Raw genomic sequence first — 20,691 nt, forward strand, 5'->3', positions numbered from 1 at the left:
AATGTGAGATTCCAAGAGGAGGCAGATGGAATAGTAGCCCAGTGCATTGGGATTTTAACGGATGCATCTTCTAAAAAGAAACATATGGATACCTTTCGAAGAACACACACTGAAGAAGGGTGGATGACCATATGGAAAGAGGATTGCGGGGCCACTGCCAGAGAGGGGGGAGGGAGAGAGAGGAAGAAAGAAAGAGTGAAAGAGAAAGAGAGAGATGCAGGAAATACTCTGCACAGCTGAACAGTCTTGCTGTAATAGACGTTCTACTTTGGAAACTTTGCCAATACCGAATTCTTCGTTTTTTCCTCAATCTATGATAGTTCCAATAAGACGTTTCTGTGATATACACTCCAGTGAGCTAACATTATTAATTTGGAAACAAACTAGCCAGCAATACCTAACAGGCCTGGCCCTGTGTGTTCTTGTTTAACTGAAATATTCCATAAAATCGACTGGAGTTACATCAACTCAACCTCAACCAGCAAAAAAACTCTCCCTCCTTGAAGTTTAATCAGCACTGATAAGATATCTTGAGACACACTTCAAAGGCGCAGGGACTGAGGGAGCGTCAAACAGCATAGGCTTCATGGCGGCGAATCAGCCAGCCAGTAACAACCGGGTGATGACAGGGAGAAGCGTTGGACTAAAAAAAACAAGAATCAGTCGGCCTAGACTCAATGAGTTTTGAGTTCTCATACTGCATGTAATGACTGACACTGCTGCTTTCCATGATAATCTCATTTTTGCTTTCTAGTCTAGAGTACATTTTCATATATTCATGACTCATAAATGATAGAGGGTGGACGAGCAGATGCTGTGATTCTGAGTATGACTTGAATATCCCAAGTAATTGTGCAACCGTGAAGAGAATGAAATCTATTTGACAATCCTGTCTCAACTTGCTCCCGAAAAGGGACTTTTTATGGAGGAAAAAAACTAGTCACATGAAATTATTACATTATAGAGGGCTGAGTGCCATTAATCTGAATTTATCTATGAAAGTTCAGAGGTGACCAACGCCCGGTGAAAAAGAGTGAGAGACATTGTGGTGGGGAAGAGCCTGTGTTCAGACTTGCCTCTGCCAGGATGGGGATCCACTTTCCTCTTGTCTTACAGCCATCAGTCTGTGTTAAATATTTCCTTTATCTGAGCCAAAAATATGTCTTCAGGAGATAAAACCCCAATCATGCAGCACAGTTTAGTGTATACGAGCGCCAAAGCATCAGCAGAATGTTCATTCAGTGTCAATAGGTTAGAAGGCGAAACTGGATTAGCTTGCAATGTGCATGAAAAAACGATTAAACCTTTGTAAAGTGCTGCCTGAGTCAAACTAATCAAAATAATCAATCAGCTGTACAGAAGTTCTACAATATGTGGGAACACGTGAGGTATTTTGCGGATGTGAATGATAAGAGTTCCAGATGAAGCAGTGCAATATGGGCCGTCACTAGAGAACTGACTCCAAGCTTAGGGACAGAACTTTGTGAAACGCTCAATCACCTCCAGCTGTTCAGCTGCTGTGTTGATGGATGGTGTGTGTGAAGCATATGTATCCATTTACTAGTGGAAGAGTTTGAGCAAAATAGTTCAAACATGCACTTCTCTCTTTCTGTATCACTCACACACACACCTCTCAGTTTAAAAGAATATTTTTGTATGTCATCCTTCAATGTTACTATGGAACCAGACCAAAATATTTATGGTCACATACATGTAGGCCCTACTTGCAGTTTTGTCACATTTTAACCTAACATGGAATAACAAACAAAACAGACATTGATATGCATATTATTTCAGGTGAAACTAAACAGCACCGTTGAATACAATCTTTCAAAAATGACACTGCTTGTGAGGTTTAGAGATAGTCATGCAACACATGAGATGGAATTTCAGCATGTGCATGTGTGTGCATGAGATCCCAGCCTTCATCCCAGGACATGAACCCTGCTGGCTACCGGCCTGCCCCAGACTCCCTCTCCCCCTCAAATCAAAGTGATCCATGCTTCGTGCCAGTGCCAAGTCCCTTCTAATTAGGATCATCGGCTGGGTTCGTCACAAGTCGACTTAGTCTAAGATATTCTTGTTCAGTAAACAGACGTGTTTTCTACTTCGAGCCTTGCAAACCCACGATTACACTGTTCTCCAATATGGCCACATTCAGAGTGAGAAACTTTGTCTGCGGTCAGATTTGTTGGGTGAACATGGTAGGTCGAGGTGGACAAGTGAGATGTTGTTAGCGCCTCTTGGGAGGGGGTGTGGTACATCACAACTCTGAACTGATGACAGGCAACATCTCCCATGTCCCAAAATGTACTTTAAGTGCTTCTGGAAGCATCTCAGCTTCTCATTAAGGGGTTGCAGCTTTGGTTAAAAAGTGTTGGCTTGTTGTTTGACTGGGGTGGGGCACCTACTTTCAACAGGGAGTGAAGGGGTTAACTGTAAGTCATGTTTTCGGGTCTGCCAAAATTGTTAATGATAGAAAGGTGTTACTCCAATTTACAATATCCTTCACTTAAAGGCATTTCAACTAGATAGGGATTAACCTACTAGTTGTTTTCTGGCTACAGGGCTTAATTACATGAATATCAGGTAAAACTGCAGAGAAAAACTGCACAGAAAGAGGCTGCTTTCTGTGTTTGTTAAGTAATTGATTAAATCTGAACCATTCTGAAACAAAATTGCAATCCAGGGGCAAAGAACGACGGCAAAATGAGCTTTTTGTGCACTTATCTACAGCATTACAATGAGAACCCTATCCATCTGTTATTGTTACACCTCTCCCTTCACTTCACCACATGCTCATCAACAACAGACACACACGTGCACAAGACTTTCCATACACACACCAAACACACAAACACACAGGAGACGGCACAGGGGGGTGGATGTGCTATTCCCTGTGGAGGACTGGTGTGTGCTGTACTCTTGAACACAACCCATCACCGCAGCACATTCCCTGCTTTCCTCCTCCTGCACTGTGGAGGGCAGACAGAGTGAGCCTCTAAGGAACTGAGGCAGATCATAAGGGATTCATTAGCTCAACTATTAGGGCTGCGCGGGTCCTCGTCTCCAGAGCAGCCCTGGATGTCATCACACAGCAGGATCACAAGCAGGGGCTCCAGACTAAATATGAGTCACTTTCCATTGTAAACATAATGGCGCTCTCTGCAAATAAGGCCGATTCATGTTACCTCCATATGAGCAAATTATACCGTTAGATTAATTTGAGAATGTACTTCTTTGGGAGGAAATTAAGGCATGAAATCAATTCTCACCCGCAGTCTTCTGAGGACATTATGAACCTAAATATGCAGACTGGGATGAATTTTAAAGTGAGGTTGGCAATTATTTCTATTGATATAACAGCTAAAATGTCTTGTCATTTGAGAGCACACAGCTAGCAAGAGGCATAATTCAGCACCAGCATCTTGTTTGCATACAAATATCTATCAATATGGACATAAGGAGAAAATGAAATCGGAAGTGTACAGCAGTCAGCTGAAAAGAGGTGTTTATTTCAGGTTGTGTGCCTTTTCTATCTGTACCTCAAAATGTTGAAAGAGTAGCAATACATGTTGACATTTTTGATGTTGTTGCAAGTTCCAGAGTTAAGTTAATAATCAGTAGGAGGTATGTAAAGGGATTCTTGACCAGTACAAAACTTTATAGGATTATACCAATGCAACCAAAAAAATCCATTAGAAAATATAAAAAGGCCAGGGCAAAGGCAAAGGTTTAGAATTATAAAGTAAATTCCTTGGAGAACCACACAGAACTAAAGTGATAAAAAATAACAAACAATACACACATTGTGCAAAATTACACCAATTGACTGGACAAACAATCGAGAGACTGAATGTTTCACTTTTTCCTTGCCTTCAGAACCTATAAAACACCAAAAACATCAGGCTTGTCAAGGCTTTGTAAAGGAGTAGTGTCCTCAGGGAAATCCTTCCCGTAAAATGGACTACTATAAAGTTGAAGTTACAAGTATTGTTAGAACAAGGGGGGACAATAGCTATCGTTATAGTAATTGTATCTTGCAATAAGATATGTCCTGTTCAACAGAGAGGAAAACTAACAAAGACTTTGGGAGTTTGCTGTTCGGAAGTGACTTCCTAAACACTGGTCTGAGACTACAGACACCTACTCGGGGTGTACAAAAAACAGTTTAACATCTGTATTCACAACTTTTATACTACATGGACACGACCTACAATGAGTGACCTACTAATGCATATACAGGTTCCCCCAGGGCTAGTGGACTGTGTGCTATTAGGATAACAGGAGGGAAGACGATGAGGAGACAGCAGGGAAACTGCTGCAGGCTCCTGCTCTTTACACTAACTAGCTCTACATACACTAACAGTCAAATGTTCAATGCCACAGCTCTACAGTACATACAGTAGATGCAGTGCTTTTATCATAAATAGCTGACAAAAGAGCCGCCAGATTGCACGTCGAAATAAAAGACGCGTCATGTTCGTCAAACCTTATTGTAAGGCACCTTTTCACAAGTGCTACTGGCCTCGTCAAACGTGGGTAGCTGACAGATAAGAAGACCGGCCAGTCAACAGTTACAAAGTTTGTCACGCCCATTAACACATCGTGTAGAATCTGGTAAGCTACCTTGCAGGAAAAAATCACGTAATGACATCTATATACATTTTAAATATCGATTAAGTTATCCTTTTTGGATTGCACGCAGCGTTGAGTTGCAAAAGTTCCAAATACAACAGTTTTAACCCAACAGAATTTAGTAACCATAATGCTGTAAAAAGAAAAAAACCCTGATTGTTTATTTTTTAAACATAATCTTCGGTAACAGTATCCTTTGGTTGAAAGGGGACCATCTCTTTCGTATCTTTTTTGCATAATCTAAGAAGGCTCAGAGAAACAACAGAAATCCCAACTGAGGTTTCTGTTCAAGAGAAATTAAAACGGGTCATCACGAGGCGACAGTTCTCGCTACATTTGATGCTTTCGATATTTTGCATTCAATGCATCAGGTGTTTGAAGTTCTTTTCAGGTTAGCCTTTTTTTCTCCAGCATCAGGTTCTGGGACAACGGCTCCATAGCCCCTCTCTGGTAGATATATCACACCTCAAGTCCAGTGCAAATTAGAAGTTCTTGAAGATCTCTAAATCCTTCTCAGGGACGGGTGCGTCTTTCTTCCACTCCTCCTCGGGGTAGGCATCAAAGTTGGACGTGTCACCCTCGTGGGTCACCTTGGGAAGGATAGGAGGCTGACAGAGAAGAATGGGAGGTGTAAATGTTATTTGTCAAGGGGAAAAAAGTCTTGTTTTTACGCTACACTGCTTTAGGACCAAATTCTGTGCTGCAGGGACTAACCTTGAGTTTTCTCAGGGGCACTGCCTCCCAGTCGACAGTCTTGAACCACCTGTGTTTCTTCACATCATCTGCTCCATTCTGAACGAGAAGAAATCACTTTGCATTTCAGAATGAACACACACAACTGCAAAGTTTGATCTCGTTTTAGTCCTTCTCATCGTGAAATCCTCTCATTGAACTTGTATCCTTCATCTGTATACAGAGACAAACACGCAGCTAGATAAATCATCTGGATGGTGGAAACCAATGCATAAATCAATAACACCATGACAAGGATTATGTCAATTAAATGATGCTGCTTAGTGGAATTTGTCTCATTGGGAAGAAGGTTTTGTTAATGCTCTCAGCATGCTTGCAGTGTAATTCAAAACACTAGGATGTCCTGCAGCCTGACGATCAATGGCAGCAGCACAGGCTCCTTCTCATTGGTGAATCATAACATGGCAGACGACAACAAAGCCCACGCCGGATAAACACTGCATTCTTCATCCCTCCAGTCCCATCTGAAGTGGATCACTGGTGAAGCCAAGCCTGTGGGAATCCGGAGGGACGCGCCACACACGCAGGAGCCATTTATCACGTTTCGTATCGACTTCTGAAAGCGTTTAGGACTGGGGGGGGGGGGGGGGGGGGGAGACAGCTAACAGTTCATCTGCTTATCGCTGGAATGGAACCCAGAGCAAACACATCATACATGTGAAAAGGAGATTCTGTCACGTCACCGAAACTTAATTTTATGCTGAGAGGCTGTTACTGCCATGTCCAGACTACATGCTGCTGTGTGGAGACCAGTTCAGTATTCTTCACCCACAGACTGGTAGGTCATAACCTTTTAACTCTCCTGTCAGGGTTAACAAAAAGGACGTTTCTTGAAAGCGACAGTTTCTTTTCCCATACCGGCGACACGACGCGCGGCACTAGCACGTGGCGTCTGATTCACTTCAGAATTGACTTTACTAGCGGTGAACTCACCCTCCTGCCCTACTCTTTTTCAGGGTCAAGCTCTCTCGACATCAGCTACTCTTATGCATCCTACTAATTGAAAACAAATGCAAACATCCAGTCCCTCCCTCGGCCGTCTTTGCTATTTAGTCTGTGACGTCAAACGGACAGAACTTCTCCATAACCTGCTAAGAGTGGAAAGAAAGCGGAGCAAAACTTCTCATAGGCCAGGGGATGATGAGTCAGGCTTATCGACTCACCTTCATATTGCCTAGCCGTCTGGCCTTGTCGATGACGAGGAACTTCTTGATGAGGTCCCTGGAACATAAAACAGAGCACGCACAAATGCAAAAAAAAAAAAAACGAAAACGTTACGGTGCGCTTATGGAACTTTATCAAAACCTTTAAGTTATTTCCCAAACCTGTCAGCAAGATGAATGCTTCACGTTAGTGCTAGCTAACCCTCGATGGCCTGTTAAGGTGTCATGGGTGAACGCGCGGTGCATCACAACAACGTTGTCTGCCGCTTTTTTAATTGATTAAGACGTGGAAAAAGACTTTCCAAAAGCTGTAAAGGGTGCTGGTGCGGACACACCGTAAACAGGGGAGGAGGTGGGGGATTCACAGGGCTTTTAAAATGACACACAGTAACTTTGCCGAATGCAACACATCATGACGAGCGAAGGCTTTCAATAAAGGTGCCATTCCTCACGGGGGAATGAGCTGTCTGTGGTCTCATAAATACACCGTTCCAATATTGACAATGAACATTTTTCTCAGGTTCACTTCTGTGTCCGTGCTCACCGTGTCTGATATACATGGGAATAGCCTTTTCTCCTAGAAGTCGTCGATATCCCAGGACACTGTTTGTGTTTTAGTGTGTGAATGATACGAATGCATTTGGCTCTATGCTGTAGTCTGGGGCGCACATTACACATTACACTCTGCACACCCAGCACTTCCGCTTGGGACAGTCCTGCTCTTGCTGATAGATGAGACCAAAAAAACCTGGATATAGGTGCTGGAAATATATACTGAGGGTGTAAACTCAGTGGGCTGACCAAAAGATTGATGACTGAGGCGTGTGAGTCTCTATTCAGTGTTAGCAGTGTGTGTGTGTGTGTGTGTGTGTTCTCCCAGGCCACTGTCAGGCTGGATTGAGTGCACACAAGCCCTCCCTTAAGCCTGTAATCTCCCACATTCTTTTGCCCCCCCCCCACCCCCAGCTGTCGTAATGGCCGGTGGGATGGTTGGCAGCAAGTACTAATCAGCTGGGTGTGTCATTAGTGACCACACGTCCACCTACCTCCTTCAGCGCCTCCAGGGAGCTAACTGCCCCGGTAGTCAGAAAGAACAAGGAGTGACACTCAAGTTGGTGAACACACACACCTGTACACACACATGCACACAACAAGACATAGACAAACTCACAACACACACACGCTGGGTCTGGGTGAGGCAAACACTTGATGGCACACGACATGACAAAGGGCCCGACCCTTCATTTCCCCTGAGCTTACTTGACGTAGAAATCCAGATGCCGAGGGAACTCCAGCTTTCCGGACAGGATTTTCTGGTAGATGCCGAAGGGATTGTCGTCAAAAAAAGGCGGGTAACTACAAGAAAAAGAAAAAAAAAAACACAAAAAAGAGTGAAGGCGAGCATAAAAAAATATATCTATGCTCTCAACTTTTTCCAAATATTTGGACCAATTGGCAAAGCGAAGCTTTTCCAAACCATATCACCATGTAAGCTGACACACAGGAATTTGAGGGTGTTACGGTGTAGGATACACAGTTTGGTCTGGGCCTAAACAGCTGGACCTCCCTCTGAGGGTTACTTCCTCTCCATGTTCACCCAAACGCATTCCGGTCGCAAGCGTGTCTGTGTGTGTGTGTGTAAGACGCTGTGGCACAGGGGCCTGTGTCTGCGCTCCACTCTGTCGACTCTCCGGGTTTGGCTGAGTGCTTTCCCAGCTCTCCACTCCTTTCCCACTGGCCTGGACAAGCCATTACCCCAGCCGTTACATAATAGACCAGCCTAAATGCATTACGCATGGAGCAGACAGGCGGATAATCGGACCAGTTTGTCACAAGAGCTGCCAGTGCCTGGCCCAGTCAGAAGGGAGTCAGGGTGGGATGGGGGTCTGGGGGCTTGGGTGAGAACTGCCCAATCAGAGAATTTCACACACGGACCCATGAGCAAAAGGTGTCACAGCTCCGTGGGGGGATGGGGGAGCTGGATTGGACCGGGGAAAACGGGGATTGTTTTTTTTCCGACACTGACAGATAAGACGCAGCCTCAGATCCGCCTCACGTCACCAGCATGGCAGCCTGCTTCAGTCCACGGTGTCACCCATCAGAGACAGCTAACAGCAGGAAGAAAGGAGCCAGCGCGTCGCCCAGCAGGCTCTGGCCCCGGCGTTGGGTGGAAACCCCAAACAGTCCTTTCCTCGGTGACATGTAATGACTTTAGCATGCCCGGGAGAGGCCTGAGGAGATACAGGAGTCTGTGAATGTGGGGAGCAGATTCTGGCTGGACGTATGGGGGGGGGGGGGGAGCGGGGGGATTAGAGCACAGCCAGGCATAGTGATGAATCAGCAGGGAGCTGTCCAGTTGGAGCCTCCTGTGCTTGGAGGAGGCTAGCCAGGCAGGGAGGGAGGAGGGAGGGAGGGAGGTGGGGGTGAGGCTGGGGAAGAGAGAGGGAGGTGAGGGTGAGGGGCCCATTCCTGCTTCCTCCACACATGCAGGTAGACTAAGATGAACGGAGAGCCTACCACTCTTTGTGTTTCGCAACAGGAATGAGAGGATTTATGCAATACCTGAGGTGGGGCCAATATTCCACTGGGGGATGGGGAGGCTTGGGGAGGAGGGGGGGCAGTTCATTCAAAAGATTTAATCAACTAGCACAATATGAATAGGCCACACGGTGAACTGTATGTTGAGCTAAGGTAATCCCAGTAAGGTTTGCCTACACAGCAGTAGGCTGGGCATGAGTGGCAAAGCACACACACCCGCCCAGAGGGTTTCCATGACTTTAATAACGCAGAGAGATCTTCCCCTCCAGACAAGATTATTGTCAGGAACACCATGCGTGGAGGTTACAGGTGACCTTGCCCCCCCCCCCCCTTCCCTCTTCCCCCCCCCCCCCCCCCCGCCCCAGGAGCCAGGAACCGGGGGAGGATGTTTTTCCACCCTTCACTTTATGGTGGGGGTGGGGGCTGGCGGGGCCGAGTGGTCCTTAACTTTCTGAAGTTCCCGCTACATTCTTTAAGCGCGGCAGCCCCGGGACCTTTGACAGAGAGCGGCCGGAGAAGGAGAACGTTGTCCTGAAGGGAGCCTTTGTCTTGTGGAGCAGGGAGCTCCGCCCAGGACGGCTCGAGCTAACCGCCGGGGCCCCAAAACATCCCTGTCAGGAGGGCTTCCCTTCAAAAGGTAGCCCTGATGAAGACTGGAGGAGGTCACATTTTTCCTCCCTATTTGAAGGCCACTCAAACCTTCAACGAGTGCGTTAAGGAGGGCTGAGCGGAGGAGCCGGGGCCCAGGTGCAGGATGGGAAGGCCACTGACGAGCTTCACCACTGGTTTTCCATCCAATCAAATCCAACTTTGTTTGTATAGCCCTGTTTATTTGACAAGCAATGGGCCCAGAAGGTCTGCCCACAGATCACCAACGATAACCAAACTGCCTCTCAGAGAAAAATCAATGGTCGTACGGTTTCAACCCAAGGAATTAAGTTACTACTTGTTACTGTAACTGATTTAAGATTTTTTTTCACAAACAGCTGACAGAAGGTGGACGATGACTTGTTCAAATGATGTTAAGCCTGGCCTGTGTCTCAACAGGATTCAGCAACATGGTGATGAGGAGGCCATGATGACTGACATTGCCCATCTAATAACGGTCTGTTTGGGGATGACTGGTGGACCCTGAGATTATAGACAGTAATACATTAAAGACTATTTCCATCCATCTGCACTGGGCGACTGGCAGGCCTTAAGGTTCCTGGGTAGAGAACACAGTACAAACTATGGTACCAAGTATACCACGTATTGTACCAAGTATCTCAGGGCAGCACAGTTTGTAACAATACTGACCTCCCACACCAAACAGCAGACATCAAACCCCCAGGTTGCCTCAGCAGTACTCTGTAACCTTTCTTTAATCACTCAGGCCCCCAGCCTCAACGCTCACACTGTCTACTCCGGGGATTTTGGCCCATTGAGGATGGAAATCCATTATGTCAACTATAGCTGGTCTACATAGCAACACACTGCCCCTGCAAACACTACCCACACACTGCAAACAGTACTGGTCTGAGACACGACTTCTTCTCTTGAAACCTAACCATTGTCAACAAACAGTGTCTCCCATGCTCCCTTCCCGAAACTCTTGCCTCAGTCAGTCCAGTGGAGGATATCGCCCCCTGGTGTGTGGGTCAGGAACACCATGGTAGACAGGGACTCACCCGGCCAGCATTTCAAAGATGAGGATTCCCAGGGCCCACCAGTCCACTGCCCGGCCGTGACCTTTGCTCTGGATGACTTCAGGGGCCAGGTACTCCGGAGTGCCACACAGGGTCCATGTCCTGGGGAAGGGAGGAACAGGAGGAGAGGAAGAGACAGGAACAAGGGTTTTGAGAAGTGAGTCGGAAAGGGGAGAGTGAATGAAAAAGGTGGGTAACAGATTGAAGCGGAGCGAGAGAGAGAGATAGTGAGAGAGAGAAACCGAGAGAAGGGGAGGGAGGGAGAGAAATTAAAACAGAAAAAGACACGATTGTTTACCAAGTAGTAAATTCTGTCAGGCAAGGCACACAGTTTGACTGTCTTTCTACACAGTGACTGCTCACGCGCTAGACGGAGAAGTGATGCACACGCCTCAAGAACGCACAGAAATGAATGACGGAGGAGCGGGAAGAGGGAGACAAAGATAAGCCTTCATATAGCCTGTACACTGGTATCACCTTGTGATACACCCAACATCACCCCTCCCGCAGCCCCATCCACCACACACACACACACACACACGCACACGCACGCACACACACACGAACTAGGTCAGGGAGTTTCTCTTGGCTGTGTCCACAGTGGTCATTCCAAGCCTGGCCTTCCTTCCCCTGAGGAAGCCTCTCAGTGTGCTGTGTCTGGGGTGTCTGCACATTCCACACATGCAGGCTGCACTCCCAGAGGTATAGCTCTCGCTCCACAGGGGAAAGACAACCCCGCTGTGGTAAAGTGATCTCCTTCTGCCGGGAGGGGGGGGGGGGGTTCACGCATGAACGCTCGCTTGAAGCAGGAGCTCGGGAGTAGCAGCCACGGACTGGACAATAGGAAGGTCTGAAGGACAAACAGATGGGTCTTTAGTGGTTATTTGATACCACTGGCTGGGTGACATCATGTTCAGGGGAAAACAGACAGCTGATGTTTGCTTGTGGCTATAAAAACGACCACAGAACCCAGGACCCTCTGTGTTTCCTCCCCGATGTCCAAGTGCTGCCTACTCACTCACAGGGCTCCGTTTCTGTTGTCCGCCTCGGACTATCACCTGGATAATGACCCTTGTGGTCAGTTGCCTAGGAGATGGCCATTTGTATGCAAATGAGTGTCTGTTGAAAGGCAGGGCTCGAGGTCCCTGGGGTGTTTATCTCCACACTTTGAAATACGGAGCGGACGGGGGCCAGGACAAAGCCTCGCCGCCAGGAAAATGCCAGCCGCATTAGAATCCCAACGTGTCGCACGACGAGGCTGTCTTTTTTCCCCCCGCGGACGCAGCTCACCTCAGACCAGACCTGGAGACGGACGCTTCCACAGCCAGGGGGCGCTGTGGCAACACCGGCAGTGGGGCACGGCCCCTTTTCTCCAGAATGCAAACACAATGGAGCGCCGGTGGCTACTCAGTTGTCTTCCTACTGCATTCAAGGCAGTCTTATTGCCCTCCCTTTAAATAAGTAGGTCACTCGCACATCAGAGAGATATCTCCTCCAAATCTATTTTCCTCTCTGGGCCCGGGGAAAATGTAATCTTAGTCCATTATGTTTACATGTCAGGGGGGTCATGTTGTGCTCCGGCTGCTCTCTGAAAAACACTGCAGCATACTGCACTGCAGACGCACAAAAGCGTTTGAAATCAAGTACAGCTTTTCCAATTTCGGCTAAGGTCACCAGAGACTTGCTCCCACAGTCATTCTGATTCAAAACAGCAATCTGATACGTGCATTTGTTTTGTAACCCAATCCCAATTTTGGATTTCTTCTAGATACAGGCTTCCCTCTTGTTTCCCCTTCAGGAAGGAATGTGTAATGAGAATTTCACGGGCACCTAATCCCAACAGTGATCAGATGGAGGGGGCAAACATCGTCCATATTCTTCCTGTCAGAGTGAGAGGAGAATAGTCTGGAGCTCGCATGACCATGAATGACACTAGGGATAACGACCAGTCGCCGGACCTGACCTGTCTCTAAAGTAAACAAATATGACCTCGGCGAGATCACGGGAGAGCGCACCTGTCGGACAGTTTCTTGGCGAAGCCGAAGTCCGTCAGGCGGATGTGTCCCTCTCCGTCCAGCAGGATGTTCTCCGGCTTCAGGTCCCTGTAGACGATCTCCTTGGAGTGGAGGTATTCAATGGCGCAGACGATCTCGCTCGTGTAGAACATGCCGGCTGCGTTGCTGAAGCGCCCCCGGCTCCGGAGGTAGCTGAACAGCTCGCCGCCAGGCACGTAGTCCATCAGCATGTAGAGGAAACGCTCATCGTGGTGGGTCCAGAACCTTGGAAGCCAACACACACACACATAATCACCATGTCTACACACAGATAAACATGACGTGCACACACACACAACCTCTCTCTGTCAATTATGAACAAGACGAAGGTTCAATAAAATACAAATATTCGTAGGGAAGCCGCGTTGACATGTTGAGACGGAAAACGAGTGCAAGAGTTTCCTCAGTTTACCTAGGGCATTGGGCCTATTGAAAAACACTGTGGCATTCCACGCCTGAAAGATACACTGGATATGGGGCTGAAAACCTTATCAGTCTGTCAGCTACATTAGCAGTGAGCTGCAGGTTGTTGCTAGGGTTTTGGGGGGGGGGGGGTTGGGTAGGTAAGAGGCCACTCACAGTCTGATGAGGAAGGGGTGGTTGACCTCGGTCAGGACCTCCTTCTCGTTGTGGACGTGCTGCTCCTGCTTGAGGCGGATCACGTCGGGGATCTTCATCTGCTTGAGGGCGTAAAACGCCCTGCTTTTCTTGTCCTTCACGAGGAACACTCGACCGAACGTGCCCGTGCCTGGTGGGGGCAGAACACAGCGGGGCAGCCATTACTGGTGTCCTGGCCACCTTCGTTACATGGCCACTGAGAGGAATCAGACAGGCTAAACACTCGCTGCCATGCATTACGGACCGGACAGAATGAAAGGCTGAGAGTTCAGTCCATCTCTGTAATGAACAAGGCACAGCTGACTGCCCCAGAAGAGGGTTAAGGATAAATTCAAGGCCAGTCTGATACGATAGTACTGGTCTAGAAGATCATTTTCTTTTTAAATATTCTCTTAAATATTCTGTTATAGCTGAACACGGGAGGCATCCAGTGGTATTTTGTGTCGTCACGTTTGGTTTAAGAACTGAGAATGGGGCCTGCTTTAATACTTTCTGTCGATTCATGTTTTACTTCACAACCGTGTCCAGAAATTAAGATTTAGAATCGAAACATAGGACAAGAACGTACCACTGGAGAGAAGCAGAACCAAGAGTTCCTGTATTCTTTCGAAAACGGTGACCAAGCTTGAAACTTGAAACCTGTAGTCAATCTGACTCAGAGCCCTGATGGGGCAACCGTCGAATGGAATTCTGGCTTTTCACGTGTTTGCTCTCCCACCTACAACAGACCTTTGTCTGACAAAGATCTGCGTCTCCATGGAAATCTACTGGCAGCTGTAAACAAAGGTGAAGCCTGTCGCTGTCTCTGTCATTACTCGATGAGAGCAACAGCCAGGTATGAGCTGTGCTGCACACCTCGAGCGAGGGCTGGACTGGATTGAAGCCAAACTAAATTCTTCTTCCCATGAAAGGCTGCAGTATGTTGAAGCCTATATCTCAACAAGGTGAAAAATAAATATGGAAAAAAAACGAAATAGACAATAACAAAAATCTCAAATCAAATAAACCAAAATACAGGGAGTTTTTTTAATTGAGTTTGTGTATCAGATGACAACCAGTGGTGTGAGACAGAAAAGGCCATTTGATTTAATCTAAACATGTGATCCAGGTTTTCAGTAGCCTAAGTGGGTCACTCCCTATAAACCTAGATCTGCCGTACAAGAGCGAAGGCTTGGGTCCACAAAACCACAAGCACTGGATTTGTAACGCTTCAATTCCAGGCGCTAACAGCCAGGTTCCTTTTGGTGGGCTTAGATCACAAAATTGTTCAAATTTGCAGGGAGCTTGAAAAAAATAGGCTACAACGCTAAATGCTAAATATTTGATCAAGGCCTAGATTCAGTATGACAGGAGCATTGCTTGCTACCCCGTGCATTAGAATGCAGCGACTACCTGGATGCAGCGACTTTCCCCTGATCCTATCCCAAAATATTTCATGCATCTGGGCTAAATGTCACAGGAGGATGAAGTGCCTAATCATTTCAATGACTATTAAACAACCCCAGTGGGAAGATTAGAGCTTTAACTGATTTGTTGTAGGCAGTATGCCTAAATCCTTCTCATCAGACAAAAGGCTTTGCAAATTGGATTTTTATACTGTGCTTGTAAGCTTTATGCTTTCCACAACAGCATGGAAATGGTATCATCCACAGTGCACACTTAACTTAGGCTACTATTCCACCATCTTTAGACCTCACATCTGGAGCAACTGTAGGCTACCTGTGTTTTGATGACTTCTCAACTGACCTCAGATGTACTAAAACAAGTCAGATGATGGGGTTATAGCAGACATAAATAGCTGAAATATGGACTGTCATAACGAAAGGTCCAACATCTTTGAGTAAACCTTTGCTGATTTCTTCAGCGTGTTGTTTTGTAACTCTCTGGTCGGGGAAGCCTTCCCTATCACCCTCACCACAGACTGGACTACACCCATGACATGATGCCAAAAAGGCTCTTTCAGGCACAAGCCCTTACATGTGAGTGGAAAAGCTTCTTGTTCATTACAAGTTCACTCCCATCCTAATAGCAACTTCACAGTAAATTATTCAGTCAAAGTTATGATAGGCAGAAGCAAACAACTCAAAAGGCCAGTTAGTTGACATTAACAGCACAAAAAAAGAAACCTTAAGAGGGTTGGTGGAGACTGGAGAGGCCCAGAAGGCTGGAGTGTTTTCCAGTGGGTGTATGGTGGTTATACTGCAGTTGTACTTTGTATTTAATTGAGCTAAAACCATGTAATGTCTGGGTCTTTGAAATATGGATTCTTTGAAATATGGATTCTGTACATGTGAAGTCTCAAATCAAATCAATAAATCAACATGACCATATTAACTTTGTAGCTAGGAAATGTCCTGTAGGTTTCTTTTTAATATGTTTAATTAATAAGCTACCGTCTGTGTGCGGATACAGTGTCTGTGTGATTACATTGGTCCCTCTAGACTAATCATTGATTAAGATGCTGACAATCCTGGTTACATTGAAAAAAAATTGGGAGTAGAATATCATGTTTTGCTGTAGGTAGGCTATCGTTAACAGCAGTGTGATATGATAACCAGGCCCTATATTACAGATGGAATATTTACAAAGTACCTACATTCTGACCACTGATGCAAAAGAAATGTGACTATAACCACCTAGCCTAATAACATAGTTTATTTTACATTATGTAACCATATTGCAGGTGGATTGCTCACAATACTTAAACATGACACCTTGAGAAATACACAAAGGCCTGAAGTTAATGGGTTTAATGGCCTACCTTGTCATGTGTCGGAAAAATAATGACATGATATTATATAAATTAGACCAATCGGCTACCCTTGGATGTAGACGTTTGAATATTTCACAGGAGAATAGTCACTATAACAAGTGCATTACTGAACTACTTGGATTAGATACTATAGACATATACATTTAACATAATGAGATTTAGGCCACAGGCTAAATATTAGATGGATTCTTCAATAACTATTCTCCTCGTCTATTGTAAAATCAATCTACCTATATTGGTTCTGCATAATCCTTCATGCCATCCTCTTCCACACCTCTAAACTCAGATTAAAGTGAGTTCACACAACCATAGCCTACTCTCTCAATCAATCTGATAACAACTGAAAAGATCAGAAGTTACAACCTTATATTGAATGAGTAACATAAGGCTATGGATACATTTCTTGAAATCTGTGCGCACTGTAGCTCAAGCTGTTCCACATTCTTGGGACATTCCCTAAACAATTGTGTCAATTTTGGGTGTGGACTGAGAACTCCTAAAAACTAGTTTGCATGTCCTTATAAGAACCATATAGGCCCCTATAGAACCTACGGAACCAACAAACAAATCTGTCCAAAATGGCAGACCATTGGGTAGTGTGTGACTAGTGTAGATATAACTTAATCCATTTTTCAAATGTCATGAAGGAAAGCACTAAAAGGCCAGTTATGGGAATGTCCTGTGGGATCGTTTCTTTTCCAGCAGTTTCATTTCCAGCAGCCCAAAACGGATTGAGGATCAAATAGTACATCAGACTCCAGAACCTGCTTGTGAACCAGCAACTGTGTGAGCTTGACCTACACCTGTCTTTGAAGTGAAATGGACTGTTTGTGTGGTGTTGTGGCAAGCTTACCAACTGTGGCTATGGTGTCCAGGTCATCGAGAGTGTATGTCCTGTTGTTCAATGACAGTGATGCTGCTCCTGCTATTAATATGGGACTGCTTGCGCTGGTCCTTGCACTCTCTTTGGAGTTGCTTTCATTATTTAGTCCAACCTTTGCCTTTAAAGATGCCATTTCCATCGGCATTAAATTCACCGTAGCAAACAACTAGCAAGAAAACTATTGAAAAACCACTTTGTTCACCATGAAGACGACTAATTCATAATGTAGAAGAGGAAGCTATCATCTTCTTTGTTCGGAAAATGACCCAATAACAAGTCGTATCCGTGCAGAATGTGGCATAGCTAGCTAGCACTGCCGCAAGTGCAGATTGGCAAAGTTAGCACGCTAGCTACAGTAGATAGCTTTCCACTTTTGCTGGTTAGCAAACTGATGCTCCATTTATCTGAAACAATGTTGCAACAGCAATCTAGCAAGATGATTATAATACACTACTTCTAGACAATAGACGCTGGCTAGCTGGCTATCAAACGTACTGAGTAGCAGCTCAGACAGCAGCAGCTCTGATGCCACGTCTAGCTTTTGACTGAGAATGAATGAATAATTGCTCTTGCTTGATAGTTATGTACTTATGCTAGCTGGTTAAATGCTTGTTTGAACGACCATGTGTGGATTTAGAACAGGGTCGATAAGATTATCAATACATCTTAAATAGGCTATTAATTCTACCTTTTCCCGAGACCGACCGAGCCTCACCCGTCCTCATCAACAAGGAAGAGACGTGCTGCAGTGTGTTGACAAAAAAATCACCAATGAGAATCAACCGATCCTGGAGAGCCGGCCAATGGTTTAGAAAAGGCGGAGCTATATTTGACATAAGGGGCCTGGTAACTTTTGCCCTCTTAGTATGTCCAATAAATATACCCCCCACTACCCTTTATCCCCCTATACTGCTACATAATACTGCCTATGGCACAAACCATGAGACAAAAGCATCACTGAAAATATTCAATAAAGCCAGCTCCATGAGTACCCAATCAAAAGGTTTTGCTATGGCTACTGTGTGACCCCGTTATGTAGGGACTGTACTTAAAAATGGATATGTATGTCTACTCTATTTTTGTTTATCCTACATTTGTAAACCACGTTATTGTCTCCCCATCATCACCATGATAGATACATATTTCACCCCATCATCACCACGATAGATACATATTTCAAAGTAATGTAAGAAAAGGTATGTTCTGTACATTGTTGCAACTTTGCGATGATATGACTAGACTCCTAACATCTCCTTGAAGATTGACTGTAGTCATATATTACACGTGTCTTGATGAGGTGATAAGTAACATTTCAAATACTAGTCTCAAGCAGATATCTCATCCCACAGAACAGTGTTCACAACCAATGTTGACATTACCTAAAAACCCAAATATTTCTCACAAGGACCGCATCATAATAACTAACAGTATAACCGCAAACACACCTGTATAAACACAGCTGAATTACTAATAAGCTTAACAAAATCTCATTCCTAATCTGCTGGGAATTCCTGCACAGCAGAAGCAGTGGTGAGCAATTGAAGCCCTTCTCATTATCACCACAATATTAACACAAAACATTAGTAAAACAAAAAGTATCTTTGAATGTCCAGTATTCCCACTTGTGTGAGGCAAAGGAAGTGTATACAGTAGATGGGGACAGGGAGAGCCTTCTTAATTGGAAAAGGAAACCCAAGACAAGCAAACCATCTTAGAATCTATTCTCAAAATACCTACCACAGAGCAGCTGTGTCTGGTCATCAAATTACGTCACTAGGGCCTCACTAATGCATAGTGAGGCACCCAAAGGAGCAGCAATGGGATCGAGTGACTGAGTGCTCTAGTTGACGAGTAGAGTAGCACACTGATGGAGCATGACTGAAATAAAAGAGTCATTTATGTCTTGGAACTGGGACAGTGTGACGCCGTTGGTTTAAAATCGAGATTGAGAAAATGGTCTTTGCATGTCCCGGTTGTTGTTGGTAGGTTTGCACATTGTAGATTGGTTAGAGCCTGTGTGAGATGACAACTATTGATACGGACTGAAAATCTGAACAGCCAAAAAAATGATATGGAATTTTTTTTTTTTCACTCACAGTTAGACCAATGTGCTAAATGGTATCATAGGAAAGTATGCAAGTTAATATGTGAGTATTTACTTAGATATACTCAAATGTGACCCTATTTCTGTACAAAACATTTATTCAAGCATTCAAACGAATGTGAAAGTCATTCACAATCACATTGTGTGCTGTACCTCTTTGCCTGTCAGGAAAAGTCTTCCGTGCTGCACGAACAGAATATAAGCAATGCTTCCATTTATACCTGAAGTGTGAAATCCACTGGGATAGTCTTAGAGGTTAACATTTGCACTCAGGTCTCCATGTTGTGAAGCTATTTGGCAGGGCACCACAGTACTAGTGATGCATGTCTAAGACCATCTGTTAAATCTAAGTGGAAGCAGACATAAAGAACTAATCAAATGCATTAAATTGTATTATGTTCTATCATTACATTAAAAATTATAAATCCAGACATCCTGTTGTATATACTCAAAGAAATGTGTTCAATGGGATAAGTATATAGGTCATCTGGCAAAGTGAGTCTGGTTGTAAGACGTTGCAACCTAGCCTTGGCTGTTACTGGACTCAAGTCTTTCTTTGGTCGGTTGGGTTTTTTTGAATATTTGTGTGCTCCTTGGGTAGCTGGTTTTATAACACTTTGACACAAAAACCATCAGGACCGTTTTAACACTCTCAACTGAGGCTATCATTACATTAACTGCCTACTCATGGATCATAGAGGCCTTCATTTGAAGACATTTACCATGTCTCTTAAGGGGTTTCTGCTCTTTTAGTGGCGCTAGTCTGTGACACACATCAACCCCTTACCCCATAGTCATAGGTATCACTGTGCACACTGGTGCCACGAAACAGCATAAATCCCCTTCATCACAGAATGAACGCACATCATTTTGATGGATAAAGTGTATTTTAGAGACAGAATACAAATTTCAATAATTTTGGGGGTGGGGTGGGAATGATGGTCTTCTATAATTCCTGAGGGGAAGGGGAGTGCATAAGAGCCTGAAACGAGACAGCGTCTCTTTCACTTATGTGCTAGCAAATATGGTGTAGACTGCTGGCCATCTCCCATAGTAATAGGTCAGAGGAGTTATATTTGAGGTGATTCATAATGTCCCGATGTGACTATATTCCTATGACAATGTTTTAAGTACAACCATCCCTCTTTATCAGATCCAAATCCCTCATAGTCAACTGCCTATGTCATTTGCCTCCTCAAACTTGTGTGTTAGGGCTGAGTGTCAGGAATTTCACTGCTGGCCATCTGTTTTGTTGATGCTGTTATCCCCTCATTTTTACAGAAATCACGTACAAAGTTGATCTTGTTAATCAAATTCTGTATGTATCAACTTATTGACAAATGTATTCCCACACATATTCATCAATGGATTTAAACTGCACATGATGACTCAAAATATGTCCAACTTATTGAGTGCATGAGTTCATTGTGCACATTATCATACATCATTCTCCCTCATTTTCACATAAGCTTGAATAGG

General features: G+C 44.9%; 1 protein-coding gene across 2 annotated transcripts; it reads right to left on the minus strand.

The window, feature by feature from the left end:
• Positions 1–3,494: 3,494 nt before the first annotated feature.
• prkx (protein kinase X-linked) lies at positions 3,495–17,867 on the minus strand. Of its 2 annotated transcripts, none has more exons than XM_047030855.1 (8): positions 17,079–17,867; positions 13,414–13,582; positions 12,796–13,059; positions 10,763–10,882; positions 7,815–7,910; positions 6,555–6,612; positions 5,353–5,430; positions 3,495–5,246 (listed from the first exon to the last, which is right to left on the minus strand). In XM_047030855.1, exons 1-8 carry the CDS (start codon positions 17,251–17,253, stop codon positions 5,121–5,123), a joined length of 1,086 nt encoding a protein of 361 aa, XP_046886811.1. In that variant the 5' UTR covers positions 17,254–17,867; the 3' UTR covers positions 3,495–5,120. The 2 variants fall into 2 exon arrangements, with proteins under 2 accessions (XP_046886811.1, XP_046886813.1); XM_047030857.1 differs by having other exon boundaries at positions 17,797–17,854.
• Positions 17,868–20,691: the final 2,824 nt, after the last annotated feature.

The sequence above is a fragment of the Hypomesus transpacificus genome, chromosome 12 (genome assembly GCF_021917145.1).
Source record: "Hypomesus transpacificus isolate Combined female chromosome 12, fHypTra1, whole genome shotgun sequence".
NCBI classification, from domain to species: Eukaryota; Metazoa; Chordata; class Actinopteri; order Osmeriformes; family Osmeridae; genus Hypomesus; species Hypomesus transpacificus.

Bases quoted from the DNA above. Each gene is read 5' to 3' on its own strand.
- prkx (XM_047030855.1), bottom strand. From the start codon at position 17,253: ATGCCGATGGAAATGGCATCTTTAAAGGCAAAGGTTGGACTAAATAAT. The intron at 7,911-10,762 runs GTGAGTCCCTGT...TTTTTCTTGTAG, and splicing joins ATCTTTGAAATGCTGGCCGG to TTACCCGCCTTTTTTTGACG. The intron at 5,247-5,352 runs GTTAGTCCCTGC...CTTCTCTGTCAG, and splicing joins TGCCCCTGAGAAAACTCAAG to CCTCCTATCCTTCCCAAGGT.